Genomic DNA, 22,228 nt, shown 5'->3' with positions numbered 1-22,228 from the left:
CCATCATGGTACTCTTACTTTTCTAGCGACTATATCTAACTATCTATCTAGCAAAATGTTACCAAAGTAGATCCTCGATTTCCAGTCTACAGTAGACAGGCTGCTCGAAAAACCAATATATACTGGTTTTCTCATGGCGCGGCTCATATAAAACATTTTTTTTTTTTCAGAATAAACCTGTAGTAAATTTTACCATATTTGGAACAGTCTACATCGCCAGTCAATACACTATATCGTAAATCGATTCATTCAATTTGATAACGGTTACATAGTAACACCTTCAAATAAGGAAATCCGATATCACGGTTCATGCATATTCGGGCATGCGTAGTCAGTGTGTAAACCAAGCTTGCAACAGCTGAAAAACTGGGACATGTGTTTTGGATATATTAACCTCAAATATCAGGCTGTATAAGTGTAACAGGTAAATGATTTGAGTTTAATTCTTTGGACTGATAAATGTAGTATATGTTTACTAGGGTGTTATAAGCTGACATTTGCTTGACATATAAAAAATGCAGTTTTATAAACTGGTCATACCACGTCACGTGTTTCAGTGCTTTCACAATGTTTCTGCCAGATTTAATGAGGTATCAAATTGTACTTAAATTACGTATTCTATATCCAGAAATGATAATTTCATGATTAGAGAAAACTGTGAAATCAGAAAAAACGCACTGCACCTTATCCTCTAATTTTCGCACACTGTTCCTTACCATTGGACAAAAATTGTGTTTTTTTTTGAAAATACGAACTGTGATCTGCTCAAAACCAACAGTATTAGATAAGTATGTGGAAATATTCCTTCAAATCAGAAAAATAGCTTACAACCTGCGGTACATTAGGTAAAAAAGACCATTTTTGCAAGTCGCACTATTCCTTATCCCGTGTTTACCGGAGGATTTTCCATCGATTCGAATCTCATGACCAGCATTCCAGACAAACTAAAGTGCTGTTTCCAAAGTAAAAGGTACCGATAGATAGAGAAAACAGTGAAGCAGGTTGATCGACATGTGTTATTGTCTAGATATCCCTGAAAAAGCAAAAAAGTAAGAAAAACTCACATTTTCAGTTTTGGCCGCCATTTTTTTCCATGGTAAGGAGTAGATCGAATACCCCCCTTGGCACTTGTTCTACACGAATTTTCGCACAAAAAAATGGTGAAACAAGGATCTGTTTACTACTAACTTCTTTCGACTACTCAAACGAAGCACATTTCCGACCGAATTACTGGCTTTATTCCTCAAAACGAAGTTAAACATGGGTCGATCCCAATAAAATATTTGACAAAAATATTAGAATTTCTGAACAAACTTAATTTTGTTTTTGTTGCAAACATTTTGTACCCCATAACATCTTAAATAACAAGACAAAACGTACGGAAGTCGCAATATTCAGTTGAAAATACACCTAAGAATGTGTCTATGTAGATGGGTCTTGAAAGCAAACTTGAAGAAATTATGTGAGAAGTTTTTCTTCGGATAGGCTGCTTCCAGTAGCTGGAGGGTATAAAAGACCAAAGATTTAACTTCATCCTAGCTGGTCATTGCATATTAACGCTGAATATTAGAAAAGGGGTCTGCGTCAATGTAATGTTCTTTTCAATAACGAGGACGGTATCCGCTAGATTGACAGAAACAACGAGGATGGTACCATGGTACATCGTCAGAGGTATCTTATTTTCTAGACATTGTCTTCGAAAAAATCGATCTAATTTTACTGTGCTTCAAGCTTTTGTGAAATGAAAGCAATGGCTAATACACAGAATGATAATACCATTAATCGTGAAAATATATACCATCGCCTTAAAATACCTTCATTTCAACGACAAAAAGCGTATTTTTTTCACAGTTATTCAGATCATATGACATAGATATTTGACATGGATATAGTTAAGGTATGATCTTACACATTTAATACTAAAACTTTTCAAATCTTCAGTAAAATACGGCATAATTACCTGTTATAGTTGTGAATTTCCTGTTCACCAACATGTACATTAATCACACGAGGGCGGTATCGCTCACACGAGTAGGTACCCGAATAACCAGTGTGGTATATGTACGCGACTACGTGCATATATTATGAACTTCGATGACGGTTCTCAAGACAACCAATGAATATTGATACCAAGAGATAAACATAACACAGCTGAGTTTGACCGCCCTAAGTATTGATCTTGCTTATCGCCAACATTGAAAGATTTTAAACATTGATGAAAATCCAAAATGATAAGATATATATACCTCTATTTTCGACCGTATGCTGGTTTTCCACCTCTGTTAAAATTGTTCTTCCACCCAGTATGAAATGTTTACGCAAATTTGCAGCCACAGCGATATTTTGAGTAGTCATGCTATTCATCTATATGAAAGCGATGAGAAATGAGGGACAAGGCTAGCAGAAAGGAAAATAAATACTTATGAATATCGGTTCCAAACGAGGAATATAATATCTGGACTCAGTTATAAAGAATGTAAATTCCACAAAATGTATTCTAAAGTATCAAAAAACATTTCATTTTTCTAGCTTTGCTGTCAATATATATTCCAGTTTTAACGTTTTTAACATATAATACAGTCTCTTAGATAAGGTCAGTTTTAAATAAAATGTTTTAATATGGATTAATTAAAGAATATCCTAGACCGTTCATTAAAAACTACACACTCATTATGAAATTCAGTATAATTAAAATCTGGCTATAATTTCAGCAAGGATATTCTAGAATCTTCAGTTACATATGTAGTGGTTCTCGTGCAGTAGTTATTCGAGTATTTCTTAATATTCTATGGTATATGTTGCCCATTAAAACAATATTTAAAACAAGAGCTGTCCGTAAGACAGCCAAGCTCGACTATTCGCAATATTGTAACAGAAGCAGGAAATTATTACCCAAAATGTTAAATATCAAAAGAATTTTAAGTTCGAAAGGGGACATAATTTGACTAAAATGCATACCAGAGTTATGGGACTTGATGCTATCAACTAGTTTTATAACCCCAAAGAAACAATTGTTAAATTTCAATTCCATATCTGCATTAGTTCTGGAGATAGTAACTTGCATGTAAAACTTTAACCAGAATTTTCTAAGTCCAAAAGGGGGCATAATTTGCTCAAAATACCTGTCAGAGTTATGGGACTTAACCCAGTGAGGCCGGTAACTGATCTAGTAAAAAACAAATTAAATTTCAAATCTATATGCCTTTTGGTAATAGCTGTACGTACCTGCATGCAAAACTTTAGCCGGGATTTTCTAAGTCCAAAAGGGGGCATAATTTGGCTAAAATGCAGGTCAGAGTTATGGGACTTGACTCGCTCACACAAGTAGGTACCCGAATAACCAGTGTGGTATATGTACGCGACTACGTGCATATATTATGAACTTCGATGACGGTTCTCAAGACAACCAATGAATATTGATACCAAGAGATAATCATAACACAGCTGAGTTTGACCGCCCTAAGTATTGATCTTGCTTATCGCCAACATTGAAAGATTTTAAACATTGATGAAAATCCAAAATGATAAGATATATATACCTCTATTTTCGACCGTATGCTGGTTTTCCACCTCTGTTAAAATTGTTCTTCCACCCAGTATGAAATGTTTACGCAAATTTGCAGCCACAGCGATATTTTGAGTAGTCATGCTATTCATCTATATGAAAGCGATGAGAAATGAGGGACAAGGCTAGCAGAAAGGAAAATAAATACTTATGAATATCGGTTCCAAACGAGCAATATAATATCTGGACTCAGTTATAAAGAAAGTAAATTCCACAAAATGTATTCTAAAGTATCAAAAAACATTTCATTTTTCTAGCTTTGCTGTCAATATATATTCCAGTTTTAACGTTTTTAACATATAATACAGTCTCTTAGATAAGGTCAGTTTTAAATAAAATGTTTTAATATGGATTAATTAAAGAATATCCTAGACCGTTCATTAAAAACTACACACTCATTATGAAATTCAGTATAATTAAAATCTGGCTATAATTTCAGCAAGGATATTCTAGAATCTTCAGTTACATATGTAGTGGTTCTCGTGCAGTAGTTATTCGAGTATTTCTTAATATTCTATGGTATATGTTGCCCATTAAAACAATATTTAAAACAAGAGCTGTCCGTAAGACAGCCAAGCTCGACTATTCGCAATATTGTAACAGAAGCAGGAAATTATTACCCAAAATGTTAAATATCAAAAGAATTTTAAGTTCGAAAGGGGACATAATTTGACTAAAATGCATACCAGAGTTATGGGACTTGATGCTATCAACTAGTTTTATAACCCCGAAGAAACAGTTGTTAAATTTCAATTCCATATCTGCATTAGTTCTGGAGATAGTAACTTGCATGTAAAACTTTAACCAGAATTTTCTAAGTCCAAAAGGGGGCATAATTTGCTCAAAATACCTGTCAGAGTTATGGGACTTAACCCAGTGAGGCCGGTAACTGATCTAGTAAAAGACAAAGTAAATTTCAAATCTATATGCCTTTTGGTAATAGCTGTACGTACCTGCATGCAAAACTTTAGCCGGGATTTTCTAAGTCCAAAAGGGGGCATAATTTGGCTAAAATGCAGGTCAGAGTTATGGGACTTGATGCTATCAACTAGTTTTATAACCCCGAAGACACATGTTGAGGTTCAATTCAATATCTGCATTAGTTTTGGAGATAGTAACTTGCATGTAAAACTTTAAGTCCAAAAGGGGGCATAATTTGCCCAAAATACATGTTAGAGTTAAGGAACTTGACCCAGAGAGGTTGATAATTGACCTAGAAAAGGAATAAATAAGTTTCAAAGCTATATGCCTTTAAATGTTAGCTGTATGTACTTGCATGCAAAAACTTAACCAAGGTGTGACGCCGACGCCAGGGTGAGTAGAATAGCTAGACTATTCTTCGAATAGTCGAGCTAAAAAGGTATGCAAAACTTTTTCCTCTGTGTCTAGCCAGCTTCACTTTAATAAGTTCTTATTGTGTATAAATTGCTGTTTCAGGTATGCCTTTAATTCATTCATACATGTTTATTTGCATATGATATTGTTTACAGAATCAAAATCAGCAAATGGACTCAAAATTGCTTCTCGAGATTGTCAAACTGATTCCATTGAAATGGATAAATAGGACCAAAATTCATGGCTGTGAACATAAATAAAGAAGAAACGAATCTAAGCAAACCTGCACGCCAAAGCTTTCTTATTTTCTAATGCCATCCCTAATTGTCGCCAACAGAGTTTTTATTAATCGGTTGTCGACGACCCATGATGCATACGATATCCGTCGTCCTTCCGTTTGTCCTTTCTTCGCAATAGCGGGTTTCAGCTACGTTTACAATTCTGATTCAACAAGTCAAATGGTTTATCGCGGCCAGAAATTTGTACAAACCGGACAGAAGTTGCGAAATTGTCATTTGTGCAGGAAAGAAGCGTTTACCATAATGTTCAGTACTGGACAGGTATAGTGACATACGTTTAAGATATCATGCTTTCTGTTTATGCAGAAATTGTGTTTGGTTAAATTTCAACAGAGCACATTTGTCTGAACAGTGTGCAAACTCATTACTGTTTTTTCAGGCAAGGGTGGAAAAAAAGTGGTAGACAATGAAAGCAGTAACATTTTTATAAAAAAAAAAAAAATAAACAATGAGACAAACATTTCCAACATCTTTGGACTGTTCAAAAATCCCATGTTAAACATACGATAAAGCCCGAAACGCGTGAAAATGTTCCGAATGTAAATCGGGTGAAGTAGGCGCTCTAGGATGTATAGAGTTAGATTATGCGTCTTGATACTGTACCAGAGGGGTCGGTCAATTGTGGGTTATTGATTACACTGGGCGAGTTTACTTACTTATTACTTGAGGATGAAAAAAACGTGTTTTTAGCTCGACTATTCAAAGAATAGTGAGCTATTGGACTCACCCATGCGTCGGCGTCCGCGTCGGCATCCGTGTCCCGATTTGGTTAAGGTTTTGTATGTAAGCTGGTATCTCAGTAACCACTTGTGGGAATGGATTGAAACTTCACACACTTATTCACAGTGATAAACTGACCTACACTGCACAGGTTCCATAACTCTATTTTGCTTTTTTACAAAATTATGCCCCTTTTTCGACTTAGAAATTCTTGGTTAAGGTTTTGTATGTAAGCTGGTATCTCAGTAACCACTTGTGGGAATGGATTGAAACTTCACACACTTATTCACTGTGATAAACTGACCTACATTGCACAGGTTCCATAACTCTATTTTTCCTTTTTACAAAATTATGCCCCTTTTTCGACTTAGAAATTCTTGGTTAAGGTTTTGTATGTAAGCTGGTATCTCAGTACCCACAAATGGGAATGGATTGAAACTTCACACACTTGTTCACTGTCATAATTTGACATGCAATGTGCAGGTCCCATAACTCTACTTTGCATTTTTTCAAAATTATGCCCCTTTTTCTGACTTAGCAGTTTTTGGTTAAGTTTTTGTATGTAAGCTGGTATCTCAGTATCCACTAATGGGAATGGATTGAAACTTTTCACACTTGTTAACTGTCATGAGCTGATAGGTACTGTGAAGGTTCCTTAACTCTTTTTCCCATTTTTACAAAATAATGCCCCTTTTTCGACTTTTATATTCATTCAATTGACAAGGCTGTTGAATAGTCGAGCGTTGCTGTCCTCCGACAGCTCTTGTTTTAAATGTTGCTCTTAAACAAGGGTGGCGGTTGAACTACAAAAAGTACAACAACAGTTAATTCACAACAAATCGTACGGTATGTTTTATAATCAGTAGAAGCTAGTCGTATTTACGCTTATGAGACCTGTTTCACCCATAAGTAAAGAATTCATAGGTCCATCATGAAATATTTTCCCCAGCGCGCATATACTTCACCTATTCAATATGATCGCGGCCGCGATCAATAAAAAAAACTATATCTAAATCATCAATATTTTATTAGATAAAATTAATACCATGTCTGACAGTAATGACACTTATCCTATCTGTGCCTTAAAAACTCGGATGATAACTTATCATAATGACCACTTATATCGATAGAAAATTATATTGTAGTAACTTTATATGAAATTTAAAAACGATTGTCTGCAGAAAATGTCTCAAACTCAAAGTTAAAAATAGTTAGTACCTATCTTTAACTAGCAGATGTTAACTTCAAATGTAAACAAAACGTGACGTAATTAACTTTGCGAAATATGTTATTCAATTATGCATGTTGAGCATAATTCAAAATAAAACAGATATATTATTAGAACAAGGAGCTGCGTTCAATAAACGCTTGATGCCCCGGTGGCATCCTTGTCGATACAAAGCAACCTAAGTCCAAAACGAGGTCAAGTTCATGGTCAAATCGAGGTCAGGTGATGTCTGAAGATGAGGAATGTCACAGGTTACATCTGGATTAGTATCAAGTCATTCTAGTAAGGGGTATTGATGCTAGACGAAACGGTCCCATTTGGTTAATCTAGTACGGACGGACGGACGGACAGGTCAATCACTATATGCCTCCCGCATCAGTAGATGCCGGGGCACAAAAACTAGTTTTAGTAGTACGAATAGTATACATTTACATATGTATTATATATGTATAACTGTATGTTATTTGAAACCTAAATCAAAGTACTGTTAAAGCACATAAAACACATACAGTAACTGTTCATCTAATCTAGTATACAGATAAAATAAATTATTAATTCTACTCTGGTAATAGATAATCAAAACTCAAGAGGAAAAATAAAATCAAACAGATGTTTGTAGATTGTCAAACCCCTAGATACTATTCCTTGTGGACGGCAACAAAGGAGTATTTCTTAACGTTGCTTATTAAAGGAGGAGAAAGAATGGACGTACGGGAATTTACGCGTGACCAAACTCTCAATACACAAAACAACTTGGATTTATGTTTTGATTCCATTTTTGAAAACAAATTAAGGCTTCAAATTGACGAGGATGATAAATCATTTATTCAAACTGGTGTTGAAATATTACTTAAAAAGCTTGTGAGAGATATAGAAAATCATGGGAGGTTGGAAAAAAAAGAGTTGATATCTGAATTCTTGCGTAAACACGCGGAATATGTTTTTGTGTGTCACGGTGCAGAAAACAGAAAAAAAATCTTAATGGTAGGCAGTTTTCCCGAGGGCACAAAGAACATGTACCCAGATGAATTTGATTTCATATATGTTATCTGTACACTTAAAGTTAGGGAAAACTTAGAAGACGAATTTACTGACTGGCTGAAACATTATTTTACACTCAACGATTTTCATGAAACAATTAAAAACATTCTGACTAAGTTGATAGACACGGACAAATACAAATCCTCAGGTGTCTCTTTTGTTGGATATAGTAGGACTCAAGGACCTGCTTCAAAACTTAAGTTTAAATACGAAATAAATGATTCTGATAACACTGACGAGAAGGAAATATTTGTAGATATTGTTCCAGCCTTTAGAATAATTGATAAACATCTTCCAGAGAAAGTAAAGGCAGTTTGTAACGTAAAAGGTTTTGCCGAAGAAATTGTTGAAACAGGGAGTTATTTTATTACAAACGAAGTGTCGTTTACTCTCACAGAAGTTAGTTTTATGAGGAATAAACTGTCCTCGACGCACAAAATGGCTTACAGGATAATAAAATATATTTTCAGCGGAGATAAAGACGGGGAGCAATTAAGAAATTATGTTCCAAAGGCTGGAATTTCGACATACATGATTAAAGTCTCGGTAATACGTCATCATTTTCTTTGTGACGGCAATACGTATAGAACGAAGTCTAGAAAACCGGCGCAATGTGTTTTAACTATTCTTGAAGACATTTATCAATTTTGTATCGACTATGGAAATAAAGACGATACAATGCTGAAGAAATTCAACGGCGGGGAATTTGAAATGCAGCGCGACAATGTTGAGCATACTATTAAATATCTTGAAAAGATGGTAAAAGAATTAAAGTTACTGCAGTCCAATGCTATAGAGACCAAAGATATCAAACCTATATCAAAATCAATTCTTGATTGCATACAAATGCAGACATCAACTGGACAAATATCGGCTTCCAGCTCTAGAGCGCAAAGCTCTTCTAGCCGATATTCTTATGTTTCGTCTAGAAGAGAAATTGGTTTAGACGCAAGAAGAACAACGCCTTCTTACCAGCCTGACGAGCAAACGGGAATCTCTGTCAATACGCACGCTTTTAATCCAGACAACAGTCGTATACACCGAGCGCGGCAAGAAACCACAAGTATCAGATCACCGTATGAAGAGACTGATCGTGCTGCGGAAACCTTAGGTGACCGATCACTGTATACAGAAACTGGTAGTGCTGCGGAAACAAACGTTCAAAATGTTGTAGTAAAGCATAAAACTAGAAAATTATGGTGTTGCTTACTTATGTAACGAAGGAGAGATGTGTGGATAAGTTTAAATACAGGGAGAAACATAATCTTGACATTGGTTTTTGCGTGCTTTACGCTACGGAAAAAGTAAGAGGAAACTAGATCCTGCCTTGTTACGCAGACTGTTTAATGTTCTCTATACAAGTTGCGCTATGACCAGCCTCTAATCTTCGTGTCATGTTTAAGCCAGGACTTGAGGTTATAAAACTTGGTTTGAAGAACTATTTTAGAATGCAGCACTACCATCGGTCAGTAACAAGATTACTGTAACTAACCAGATGGCCGCATGTTAAACTAATCTCAAATCCTGAATTTAGATTTAATTACCGAGAAGAAAGATATCTAACGCAACCTCTTTGCTTTTTCAGATTTATGCGTGTACTTAGTGTTTCAGTTTCATGTATTTCAAGTTCTGGTCGAAGGAAATGGCTGTAAGTCAAGTCTGGTTAATCTAGATATCGACTCGTTATAAACACTAGAAATACATGGTCATCATACAAAAGTTTACGAGTTACATGCACTTGATTCCAGCATACTTACAGAACATGTGCTAAAACCAAACACGTCTATTCAATTTGCATAAAAATAAGGCATAATTCGATGGTTGCAAGCTTTTTTCACATGTACAGTAGATCCACCAAGAATGGGCCCTTTTGCGAATAGCAGCCATAGTTACTTTTACGGAATTAAATACTTACAAAAATCTGACTAGACTGTGTTAACTTTTATATAATGAGCCATTATACACTTGATAAACCCATTCTGATAAACTAAATCCATTACTTCTCATGCCTGTGTATAAATTTTACAAATTACTAGTAAGAAGGCCAATTAAGAAGGCCCTGTATCGCTCATCTTATATAATTCTTTCCCCCAACGTAGTCTGATATCCAATTTGACATGGATTTAATTCTGAGGATATTCTTTCTTTTCAAATCGTGTATAACATCTAAGATTTTTTATGACCTGCTCTAGTTTTTTAACCTAGCTGACCGAGCTTCGTACTTTGTAAAGATTGAATAAAAACAAACATTCTGACAAAATGTCTTGAAGATCAGGTATAAAATGTGACCTCTACTGGGTAAATATGTTCCTACAATAAAGAGGCCTATATTCTGACCTGGGTTGAGTAAGTTTGAATTTAAAGACTTTTTTGACAAAAACATACAAAACGGTCATCAGAATAGGTTAGAAAATATGGCTTCTGGAGTGTAACAATGATTATCTATGTTTTGACCTAGTAACTAAGTTTTTAACCCTAGATGAACCAGATTAACTCTTATTACATCTCATACTGAAAGCAGCATAAGGGTTACTGGAAATGGTTTCTTTTTTAAGATTTAATTTACTGACATAGTTTTAGACCCGAGTACAAATTTATAAATTCATCCTAGATTTAATACAGACAAACACTCTAACCATACCTCGTGAGGATCAGGTAGGGAATTTGACATTTTGATTGTTAAAAAAGATTTTCTCTGTTAATTAACATAGTGGCCTGATCTTGGACCCAAGATAATCCGGTTTCGTATGTAGGGGAGACCGGGGCACCATGGGACATGGGCACCATGGGACATCAGATGTAACTTTTTTTCTGGAAAATAAACTAATCTATCCGAATTGCTAAAAATCTTTCTTTTCTTTAAGCTGTTTTTAGACGGTGTTTGAAGGTGGAAGGATTTAAGATAAAACTTCAGTTGATTTTTTTCATTTTTTCACTACTCTGAGTAAAATAACTTAATTCCAAATATTTCCGGTAAAGTTCTGCAGTGAACTCTTTGAAACTATTTCTAAATCACTATCTATAAAGCATACATTGATTGACAATTTCACAAAATGTTTAATCCCAGTGAATCAGATGACCTTCATATTTTTTTGAAAATTTAAGGGTGGTGGGGTTTGGGCACGATGGGACACATGCAATTGGGCACCATGGGACAGTGTTAAATACAGCTGGAAGAAACCCACAAGCTATTACACTGGTTAATTTAATGCATACAAATGTAGAAAACTTGATTGAGTTTTCTTGTTTTCTTGAAATGTCAACCCATGAAAAATATGGCTTCAAGCAGTGTTCATTATACCAAACAACAAGGAAACTGATGAGATGGAATATGATGACATTGTAATGAAATTGCCTCAGCCAAGCAATAAAGCAGGCACTGCAAAAGCTGAAAAGTAGCTGAGGTAAATTGACCTCGACCTAACTCACTATTTCTGAGTAAAGGCATATTTTTATATTGTTGACATGCCATTACTGGATAAATCAGTTATTAGAAGTCAGTTTATACTTTAATTTGAGAAGTTAATAAACATAATTATATATACTGTTGTATTGTTTTATACCTAAGACATAAATCCTGTTTCAGGTTAAAGGTAGGTATGTCATTGTAAGTAAATGCATTTGATCTGTCTGCGTCTTGATGATGATCTTTTAGAATTGCCATTGTAGTTCAAGATGAAGTAATCATCATAGATGTGTTTATATTTGAATTGAGTGTGTCATTTTACACTTTTTGAACAGTTAATAATAAGATAAGGTTGTTTCAAGTTAAATGTAGCCCTGTCATTGTAATTAAAAGGCATCTGATTAGCCTTTTTCTTGATGTTGGATGTTAAAGCAAATGTTATCAATGCAGTTCAGATGAAACAGAGTTTATAGATTTCTTTATTTCTGTCAGTGGCCCATGGTTGCCAGGATGTGTCCCGTGGTGCCCCGGTTTCGGGGTACAATGGGACATTTTAGTGCTAGTCTTCTACGATGCATATCTCAGAGACGATAACACAAAACATGACCATTGACTACCCCTCATGTACATGAAGGATTGTACTTTAAAATAGTATGACGATTAAAAAAAGTTAATTCAAGATACTTTAGAAAATTGAAAAAATATAATTTTTGTCCCAAGGTGCCCCGGTCTCCCCTATTCTAGATTTTATAAAGACAACTATTCTGACAAAGTTTTCTGAAGATCAGGTAAAAATGCGGCCTCGAGAGACTCAACAAGGTGTTTCTATGATCTGACCCTGTGACTTTAAATTTTTAAATTAGCTATACTAGTTTCATATGAAACATGTATCCTTTAGAGCAGAAAACATGACAAAGTTTTATAAAGATTAAGTATGCCGACATTAAATCTTCCCTACTGGATGTACGCACGTATTGAGTGTAGAATATACTGACAAGAGGTTAGGGTTAGGTTTAACATAGGTTTAATAGTGTACATTAAATGCATGCGTACTCTCATTTAAGTAGATGTAGCCCCTAGGATGTTAATAAGGTTTTTCTTATTGACCTAGTGTCCTAGTTTTGACCTCAGATAATCCATTTTTGAACTTGACCAAGATTTATAGATATAAATGTTGTCAATTTTAAGAAGATCGGGTAGGACACGACATCCAGAGCATTAATTTTTGACATTGTGACCTCGTTTTTGACCCTTCATAACCTAATTTCAAGGCCGTAAAGAATACATTCTGACTTAGTTCAATTAAAATTTTTAGAATTGTTAACAATAAAACTGTTGATGACACTTTGTCTTCGGTAAACAGCGCTAGCTATACACTAAACTGTACACAATTATACTATATCAAAGACCATGATTTGGAGAAGGGATCATGTCACCGTTTTTTTGCACTGGTCTGAGTAAATCCACTTTATCCTTTCCAAGATGGTCAGTAATTACATTTTGAAATGAGTAATCATGTGGCCTTTCAGAGCACTTTTCTGTGTAAACCCACGTCCACACTGCTCACATTTGAAGGGTCTTTCACCAGTATGAACTCGAAGATGCTGTACCAGTATTGATTTGAACCTGAACTTCATGCCACACGTTACACACTGAAATCCTCCGCTTGGTAGCCGTGCTGAAAGATATGAAATAAAAAATATAGGTTGTAGTTTCGTAAGTATTAATACAGTTTAAAAATAAAAATGTTTAATATGTTTTCATGACAATATTTCTGGTTGCTTATATTATATCCCAATATTTTGATATTGGAATGTCAGTGTTTGCTCCTTCAAAGTCATGCAGAACATTCAAAATTACTAAAACAGGATTGCATTAACAAGTGTTTGGTGGCATGAGGGCAGTTGAACAGTTCATTACCTCCCATGAACAGGCTCGGTCAAACTGAGTATGCTATTATGTTCCTTGGTTGCTTTTTTATGCGTGCAAATGATTTTTTTCACATATTTATTGTACAGCCCCTCAAAAACCCATAGTTCCAAATGACAGTTGTTGCACTATGCTTATCTGCTAACACCACACTGTCCTTCCACTCTCCATAAAACACACTTGTTAAGGTTTTCCGCCAATAACGAGTATATTCTTTATGTACATTTAGACATGTATCGCAATATAGCCCGCATACCCAAGACACAGTATGGAGCAAACTTAATGAGAAGTCACAGGACAGTTGCATTATGTTATAAACTGCATGTTTCCCGGATAAAGCATGACTCTCTCCATTTTAAACAACCATCACGTTCTTCAGGACTTCAAAAGTTAACATTAACTGTGCAGTTCCATTTACAAGTCGTAAGTTAAAGTCGAGAAGTTCGCGTTTTTCTAAGGCTACCCCATGTCCGATTTTTGGCCAAAAAGTCACCTCATGTGCAAGTTTTCGCATTTTTCGGGTGTTTTACATTAGTTCAGCAAATGTTTTGATGCACAGAAGGTAAAATAATCACTATTTTATCTAAACTGCCACGGATTTAACCAATCCATCGTGATTTCATGTCTAAATCATACAAATACGGGATTTGATCTGCACCAGATTTAGCGAAATTACCACCCCATGTGCGAAAATTTGGTCACAAATGAAAAAATCCAAAAATAAGTCTCTGTTTTGTGCCCAAATGTCGTTATATGTGAATAGAAATAGAATTAGGAAATTCCGCTCTGCCTACTGGTACTTTGAGAAAAATACCTGATTTGCCACTTATAGGCTATATACCAATAAAAGAAATTGTTCTTTGTTTCATATAAAAATCAGCTACTTCAGAACAATTTTGTTACAGTTTCTAGATTTTCACTCCGCCATAGACCTATTTTCTACAAGATATCCATACATTTGCTTCAAGAAAACGAAAAGAAAAAGGGGTGTTGAATAGTATGCAGTGAAATGCAAGTCAACTGAAGTCAGGTACCCTCATATTGCCGCATTTCAGAAAGTGGTCCGCAGAATAAACACCCTACTTTCGTTTTCAAGTAAACAACTCGAAAACATGCGAATATTAGCATAAAAGTGTCCTATTTTATGTGAAATTCATTCCACGAGTGAAATAATGCCCATTTGGCTCTTGGAAAAATTAGGATCTATTTATTAGGGATTTCTTTCTACACCACGGAAGCATATTTTTGACCGAATTACTGCAATATAACCAAGAGTGAAATTTTCATAAAATAAGACACTTTTCATGCAAATATTCATGCTAATATTTAAGAAAGATTTTATGCTCGGCGTTAATACAGTGCCACTTTGACTACTCGTGTTCATCCTGGTATGAAGGCCTAAACAAAGGTTTAAAAAACAAACTACAGATTATGCAAAACAAGGTTATTAGATTTATTAAAAGTTACTCTCCTAGAGAGTCTATTACAAGCGAAGACTTTGCTGAATTGAACATGCTGAATGTTAAAAATAGAGTTACACAACTAAGACTGAATCACATGTATAAAATTTTTCATAACAAATGTCCACCTTATTTAAATGATAATTTTGTACGAAAGTGTGACAGTATACAACATAATACTAGATCTAGTGAATGTAATTTTACTGTTCCTAGGGTCAACTGTATAAGTAAACAGACTTTTTATTACAGCGGTATAAAGGATTGGAACTCTTCACCTAGTAACATTAAATCAATTGAAAGTTTTAAGAGGTACAAATCTAGAGTTAAAGAGAATATAATAAAAAATCTAGTAACAGAATGTAACAGTGATTTTGTATACCATTGATCTCTGTTGGAATACATATGTCTGTGATACTATTTTAAGCACACTTTTAATAATTCCGTTTTCCACCTAAGTCTTGACCCCCATTAATCTTGTCCTAATATTTTTTGTGTTAAATGGATCCCATTGGAAAAAAGCTTTTAACTTAATAGGTTATCCATAGGTCCCTAGCATTTTAATAACACAGTTTATTTTTTAGCAATGACATTTGGTATTATCATATTAAAAGTATGCAAATTATGATACTGTGCTATTTAATGTAACAGAATTGTGATTTTTTTTATAAAATATGTTTTATGAAGTCTTGTCTGTGATATTTATACGTATTGTAATGTGTTCTTTTATGCTATGACCTAAATGTAAATAAATAAATGAATTCGCATGTTTTCAAATTCTTTACTAGAAAGCGAAAGAAGGGTGTTTATTCTGCGGACCACTTTCTGAAATGCAGCAATATGAGGGTACCTGACTTCAACTGACTTGCATTTCACTGCATACTGTTCAACACCCCTAGCTTTTTCTTTGCGTTTTCTTGAAGCAAATGAATATCTTGTGGAAAATAGGTCTACGACGAAGTGAAAATCTAGAAACTGTAACAAAATTGTTCTGAAGTACGGTGTATCTGAAATTTATAAGAAACATAGAACAATTTCTTTTACTGGTATGTTTTATGCTATTTTTATAATTTTCTACTTCACCCGAGCACACACTTACAAGATCAGTGATATTTAATGACATTATTTCGAATGATGTATATATCAACATGACAGACAGTGAAAAACTAGTTTTCCTTATGAAAAATTATCAGAATAAAGTTATAAAGTTTCTAGTTAGAGCATATATGTTAAGAAGAAGCTTACTTTATGATAAGTAAATATAAGATACTTTGCAATTATTAAAACACAATATTCTGTAATATGTTTTTATCCATTTTTATCAGTGTTCAATTTACATATAGAGATGTATACTCGATCTCATTCATGTTTCACTCTTGGTATTGTTCACAACTTATGTTAAATGTAGTAATAAGGTGACTTATAGGTCCGATGGGCCGGGTGTCTTTTGATGTATTTGTATTATGTATTCAGAATTTATGTATACACAAGTCACTATAATAAACAATTTACTTACTTACTTACTTACTTACTTACTTACTTACTCACTTAGCAAAATATCGTTTTTATTATATTGAAATATCTTGAAATTTCCCAATAATATTCTTTCTACCAACGGGAGCATATCTCTCAACATGTCTAAGATAAAAGATGAAATAAAAAAAGTCACAGAATTAAAAGAAAATTCTTACAGATCTTATCTATATTATTATTATTATTATTATTATTATTATTATTTTATAGTACAAAATCGATTGAATAAAGAGTAGGCCTTTGATTACAGACTAAAACTATAGAGTTTTTTTACAAATCTAAATGGATCTATAATGTTACACCTGTAACTTACGTGGGAGGTCGGTCCTGCGCTAATAGCAAAGTTTGAAATTACACTGTATTTCAAACATATTCCATTCATAAAACATACTATTTATGTAACTTTCAAATGAATACTGTAGAAAAATGAATAGAAAAAGAGTGATTTCTGTCATAACGAGAACGAAATATTACATTTTTTATCCGCGCAAGATGTGTGTCTGCGCTAATAATAAATCTGGAAATTACTCTGATAACTTGAATATCTTTTATAAATCATATTAACTTTTACTTTGATTTACGATTACAGACTAAAACTATAAGGTTTTTTTACAAATCAAAATGGATCTATAATGTTACACCTGTAACTTGCGTGGCAGGTCGGTCCTGCGCTAATAGCAAAGTTTGAAATTACACTGTATTTCAGATATATTTCATTCATAAAACATACTATTTATGTAACTTTCAAATGAGTACTGTAGAAAAATGAATAGAAAAAGAGTGATTTCTGTCATAACGAGAACGAAATATTACATTTTTTATCTGCGCAAGATGTGTGTCTGCGCTAACAATAATTCTGGAAATTACTCTGATAACTTGAATATCTTTTATAAATCATATTAACTTTTACTTTGATTTACGATTACAGACTAAAACTTTAGGGTTTTTTTACAAATCAAAATGAATCTATAATGTTACACCTGTAACTTGCGTGGCAGGTCGGTCCTGCGCTAATAGCAAAGTTTGAAATTACACTGTATTTCAGATATATTTCATTCATAAAACATACTATTTATGTAACTTTCAAATGAATACTGTAGAAAAATGAATAGAAAAAGAGTGATTTCTGTCATAACGAGAACGAAATATTACATTTTTATCTGCGCAAGATGTGTGTCTGCGCTAATAATAAATCTGGAAATTACTCTGATAACTTGAATATCTTTTATAAATCATATTAACTTTTACTTTGATTTACGATTACAGACTAAAACTATAGGGTTTTTCCTCGTTATGACGGAAATCACGCTTCTTTCTATTTTTTTTTTCTACTCCGAAAACATTTTTATGAAGTTACATAAATAGTATCTTTTAGAATTGAAATATGTTTGAAAGATCAACGTCAGTTCAGAAATTGCTATTAGCACAGGAACAACATCCCGCGCAGGCTACGGATGAAACATTATATTCAGATTTTCAAAAGCTATATTTTTAGATTGTAATCGAAAAACGAAGTAAAAGTTAAAATGGTTTATAAAAGATATTCAAGTTATTGGAGTAATTTTCAGACTTCTATTAGCGCAGGACACACATCTTGCACACCTACAAAATGTAAAATTTCGTTCACATTTTGAGGAATTTTATTAGTTATTCATTCTATTTATCTCACTATAAAACATTAAACAATTATATAAGTATAAAAGATCTGTAAGTTCGTCTTTTAATTCTGCTTATTTTTGTTTTATTTTTAATCTTGGCCATGTCAAGAGATATGCTCACGTCGGTAAAAAGAATTGCGCTTTTTCAATATGATAAAAAGAAAAGCGATATGGTGAAATGTGGTAAGTGTGTGGCCATTCAGTCTGTTATGTAATTAAGTCTCCTTTATGTTCTGTATTCGGTATGAAATGACTGCGTGTGATCGAATGAAGTAAAATACTTTAGTTATAAAAAGAATAGAGAGGACGATGTGGCTTTCCGAAGGAAATCACACCTTCACGCATGTTTGAGTTTTATTGCATATTGTATCATATTGCAGGTATTGAAACCAGGTGACCGACTCCCATGAATTTAATGATGTTGAAATAAATTTATGACACATTTTTAAAACCAAGATTTGCAATATCAGTCTGTAATTGTTAAACAATGTAAAAGTTAGTATGGTTTATGGCAGATATGCATATTATCAGAGTAATTTCCAGATTTTCTATTAGCGCAGGATCGACATCCCGTACAGGCTACGGCGTTTAAAAGCTAAAAAAAGTATAAAAATAAATAAAAAAATACTTGTGTTATTAAATATACATGGGATATTTTGTATCATTTTATGTTTTTTAACACCTATGACAAATGACTCTTAATACCGTCGTCAACAGAAATTTATAGGCCATAAACTACCATTCTCATCCATCAGATGTTCGTCAAAATCCCGAGACGAACATCCGGGGAACCACGGTAGACCGCTGGTATGCGAGAATGTAAACTACCAGGGACGTGAGAATCTCGTTGAAATTACCGCATAAATACGCTCATTTACTTTAAAAAATGTTTTTCCTTTTCTTTTCAAATTCACACCTTTACGCGTGCCTGATCACCGTCAGTTTTACAATTTTATGTAGGCCTACAAGTCTAACACTCTAATGATATTCAATTTTATCGGGAGATATCATCCATATGTTAAAAGCGCAGACTCATTTACCAAACGCGCAAGACAGTTGCCCTGAGCATATAAGAAATATATAAGGTTGCCCGATTTACAAATCGTTGCGCAGATAACAAATTGGTTATTTGCGCTGCGCGATTTACCAAATGCGCAGATTGGCTATATGCGCGTAACATAAAGCCTCTATTGCATAAGATATACTGAAATAATCTCCCTTAGAGCATTAAACGCCATTTGTACGATAGCACCCCAAATTATACGCAAATAATCTTAAAAAGGGTAATTTACTGTTGGTAAATGATTTATATCTGTGATTTATAACGTGGCTGGTCGAAATACAGAAGCAGTCTGAAATAATACACATTCCTAGGTTATTCGAAAGATTTCAGAGCAAATACCAGAAAAAAAAATTACATATAATTTACAATGGAAAATGAAAGTAGAACAACTAATGATACAGACTTTTCAAAAAAGACATGGAAAGAGGATGTGGCTCTCCTTGTTGAAGGAAAAAAGTTACATGTAGCGAAAAACGTTTTATCGTACACTTCACCAGTGTTTGACGCGATGTTTTCATCTCCGTTCAGCGAAAAAGACAAGGCGGAAGTAGAATTACCAGGGAAAGAATTCAAAAGTTTTCTGGAATTTTTAAGATGTATCTACCCAGGTTCAAAAGGAAGCATAACAGAGGAAAATGTTTTTCAGTTGCTTTCACTAGCTGATGAATATCAAGTCGAGAAACTTAAGAAAAAATGTACAAAGTTTTTATGTCAGTATGTTGGCAAAGAAACAAGAACTACACAAGACGTTCTGAAATGTTTAGCTGTTTCAGAGCGCTATCAACTGAATGGTATCAAAGCTATATGTGTAGATACTCTTAATAGTAAAGATCCTATAGAACTGATTGATGTGGAAATTGACCCATTGAATAAAGACACATTGTTTGAATTATATAAACAGATCATAAGACGGCAACAGCTCGAACTTGTGAAAGACTACATTGACAGAGGAATGGATCAAGCTGATAGAGCTGCGAAATTTAAAGATTTTGCAGAAGCAAAGGGTGCAATTATTGATTTTGAAGTTGATGATATTTCTGCTAAACAAAAGACCAGAAGTGATGTTCTACACTTCAGTCATGTAGTAAAGCTTTGGGGATTTGACTTTTCTGCATGTGTGAAATTTTTTGGAATAAATAGCGAGACGAGACTTGCGATATATTTAAAGATGAAGCAGCCTTCAGAGAATAAACAAAAATGGTCTTGCAAAGTTAAAGGAAGACTGATTCTAAAAAATTCACGGTCAAAAGACCATAGTTTTCCATTAGAAAATACTTTTACAAGTGATAACTCAGTGTCAGATTGGGGATTTCATCACATTTTAGCAATGACCAATATTCTAGATCCACGAAAAGGTTTCATTAGGGATGATAAAGTACAGATTGCAGCAGTATTTTTGGCTAACAAGCCAAAGTTTAGTACAGATTGCGGCAGTATTTTTGGCTAACAAGCCAAAGTTTTCTACATAGTGAAATTGAATTATTTGGTTATGACTTGGACCAGATATTGCAGTGTGTCAATGGAAACATACATTTGTATTTCTGATCATAAGTTTTCAGCATGTCCAGTGTTCATATGTGGGTTTCATTATGATGAAATATTTATTTGCTATGATATAAAAATAAAACATATACATGGTTAAAGCCCAACTGATAACAGATAAATTTCTAATTGTTCTGTATATACAGATTTGTAAGATGAAGTATCTTGAAATAAATGATTTCTTATCCATTGAGGTTGATTTTGTTGAGTGACAAATAAAATAGTTTTACATATACCAAGTATACTATGCAACAACAAATATTTTCCTGCTGCTTTCCTTCAGAACTATTTACAGTCAGGGGTGTAACTGTTTCAAGTTATCGCAGTTTATAACCCATTTGAGTTATTGCTTATATTTTCATAACTTGTTTCAGTTATCATAAAATATTACAACACCCTCCTGTGCCAATTCCTCATTGTAAATGTGACTAATGCAATTATTTCCTGAATCCTTAAACTCTTATCTTTCCAGCTATGCAGTAAAAGTTTTTAGGCAAGGCTGATGAAGTTTTACCAAAAGGTTTAAAGCTATAAAACTCTTAGCATCTCATTATGCTTATCAGGTCATGATCCGACTAAAAGAGAATTTGATTAACCACAGATTGCTACTTATTTCACTGTATAGGTCACTTTGTGAGAACAGCAATAAGACTTTTTTTTTAATAACTTACCTGAGTTAACTTATAGTTTATAACTAATACAGGTTATAAAGTGCTTGAAAAAACAAACTGAAATAGGTTACGTAACTTAAAACAGTTACACCCCTGACTGATTTACAAAATGATTTGTAATAGATTTGATCATGGTTTTCAAAGTAATGAGGCTTTTTTCTCTCTCGCCTTGTTTGAATTCAGTTCCGTTTTAGACAGGTTATTTTTTGGTGATTTATATCCAAATCAGTGTAGGCAATAAATTTGACACACAGTGAACAATTTCAGCAGTTCAAGCAGTTGTTAAGTTATATTAAATTACTTAGTATATAGCCAATTTTGTCCCCTGTGCACACCATGAAGTGTGAAATTTTACATTCAGGATAGTTTTCAAAGTTCGGTGTGTTATTTTTTCAAACCAGGCTTTATTGTTGTAGCTTTGATTTCTTTATGTAACTTAAACTCTGCACATTTAACATTTTTAAAGCAAAGAGAAAAAAAAATAATAAACTATATCTTATTCTCACCATATTTCACATCTTGCTATATAACTCCCTTCACAAAAAATAGTGCAAAAATACTGAATTTAAATGTTGAGTACTAAAACTTTATAACCCCATTACTTTTCTAATGTCCAAATATTTTTCTAAGACCTTAAACCTTTCAGCTTTGAAGACACTATGAGATTGTTTGTTTAGTAAATCAACTTTCTCAGAATCTTGATGAACGTTTATACACCTATAAATGTCCCCTGTGCACTCTTACAGTAGTTAAGTATCAGATTTCTTTTATCCTTAAAAAG

The 22,228-nt window shown here is 33.8% G+C and overlaps 2 protein-coding genes across 2 annotated transcripts in view; one reads left to right on the top strand and one right to left on the bottom strand.

Annotated features, from left to right (window-relative positions):
• Positions 1 to 12,594: 12,594 nt before the first annotated feature.
• Positions 12,595 to 22,228, bottom strand: part of LOC123540008 (sal-like protein 3) — a 174,252-nt gene continuing 164,618 nt past the window's right edge. The window contains exon 5 of the mRNA XM_053526637.1: positions 12,595 to 13,272. Within this exon, the coding sequence (XP_053382612.1) occupies positions 13,088 to 13,272 (185 nt within the window). The 3' untranslated portion in view covers positions 12,595 to 13,087. The remainder of the gene's footprint in view (positions 13,273 to 22,228) is intronic.
• Positions 19,387 to 21,952, top strand: LOC123541570 (uncharacterized). Its single transcript, XM_045327134.2, has one exon. It carries the CDS (start codon positions 19,602 to 19,604, stop codon positions 20,679 to 20,681), a length of 1,080 nt encoding a protein of 359 aa, XP_045183069.2. The 5' UTR covers positions 19,387 to 19,601; the 3' UTR covers positions 20,682 to 21,952.

The sequence above is a fragment of the Mercenaria mercenaria genome, chromosome 16, assembly GCF_021730395.1.
Source record: "Mercenaria mercenaria strain notata chromosome 16, MADL_Memer_1, whole genome shotgun sequence".
In the NCBI taxonomy this organism is placed as follows: Eukaryota; Metazoa; Mollusca; class Bivalvia; order Venerida; family Veneridae; genus Mercenaria; species Mercenaria mercenaria.
Note: the sequence above shows the minus strand (reverse complement) of the source record. Positions and strands in the feature narration are given on the sequence as shown.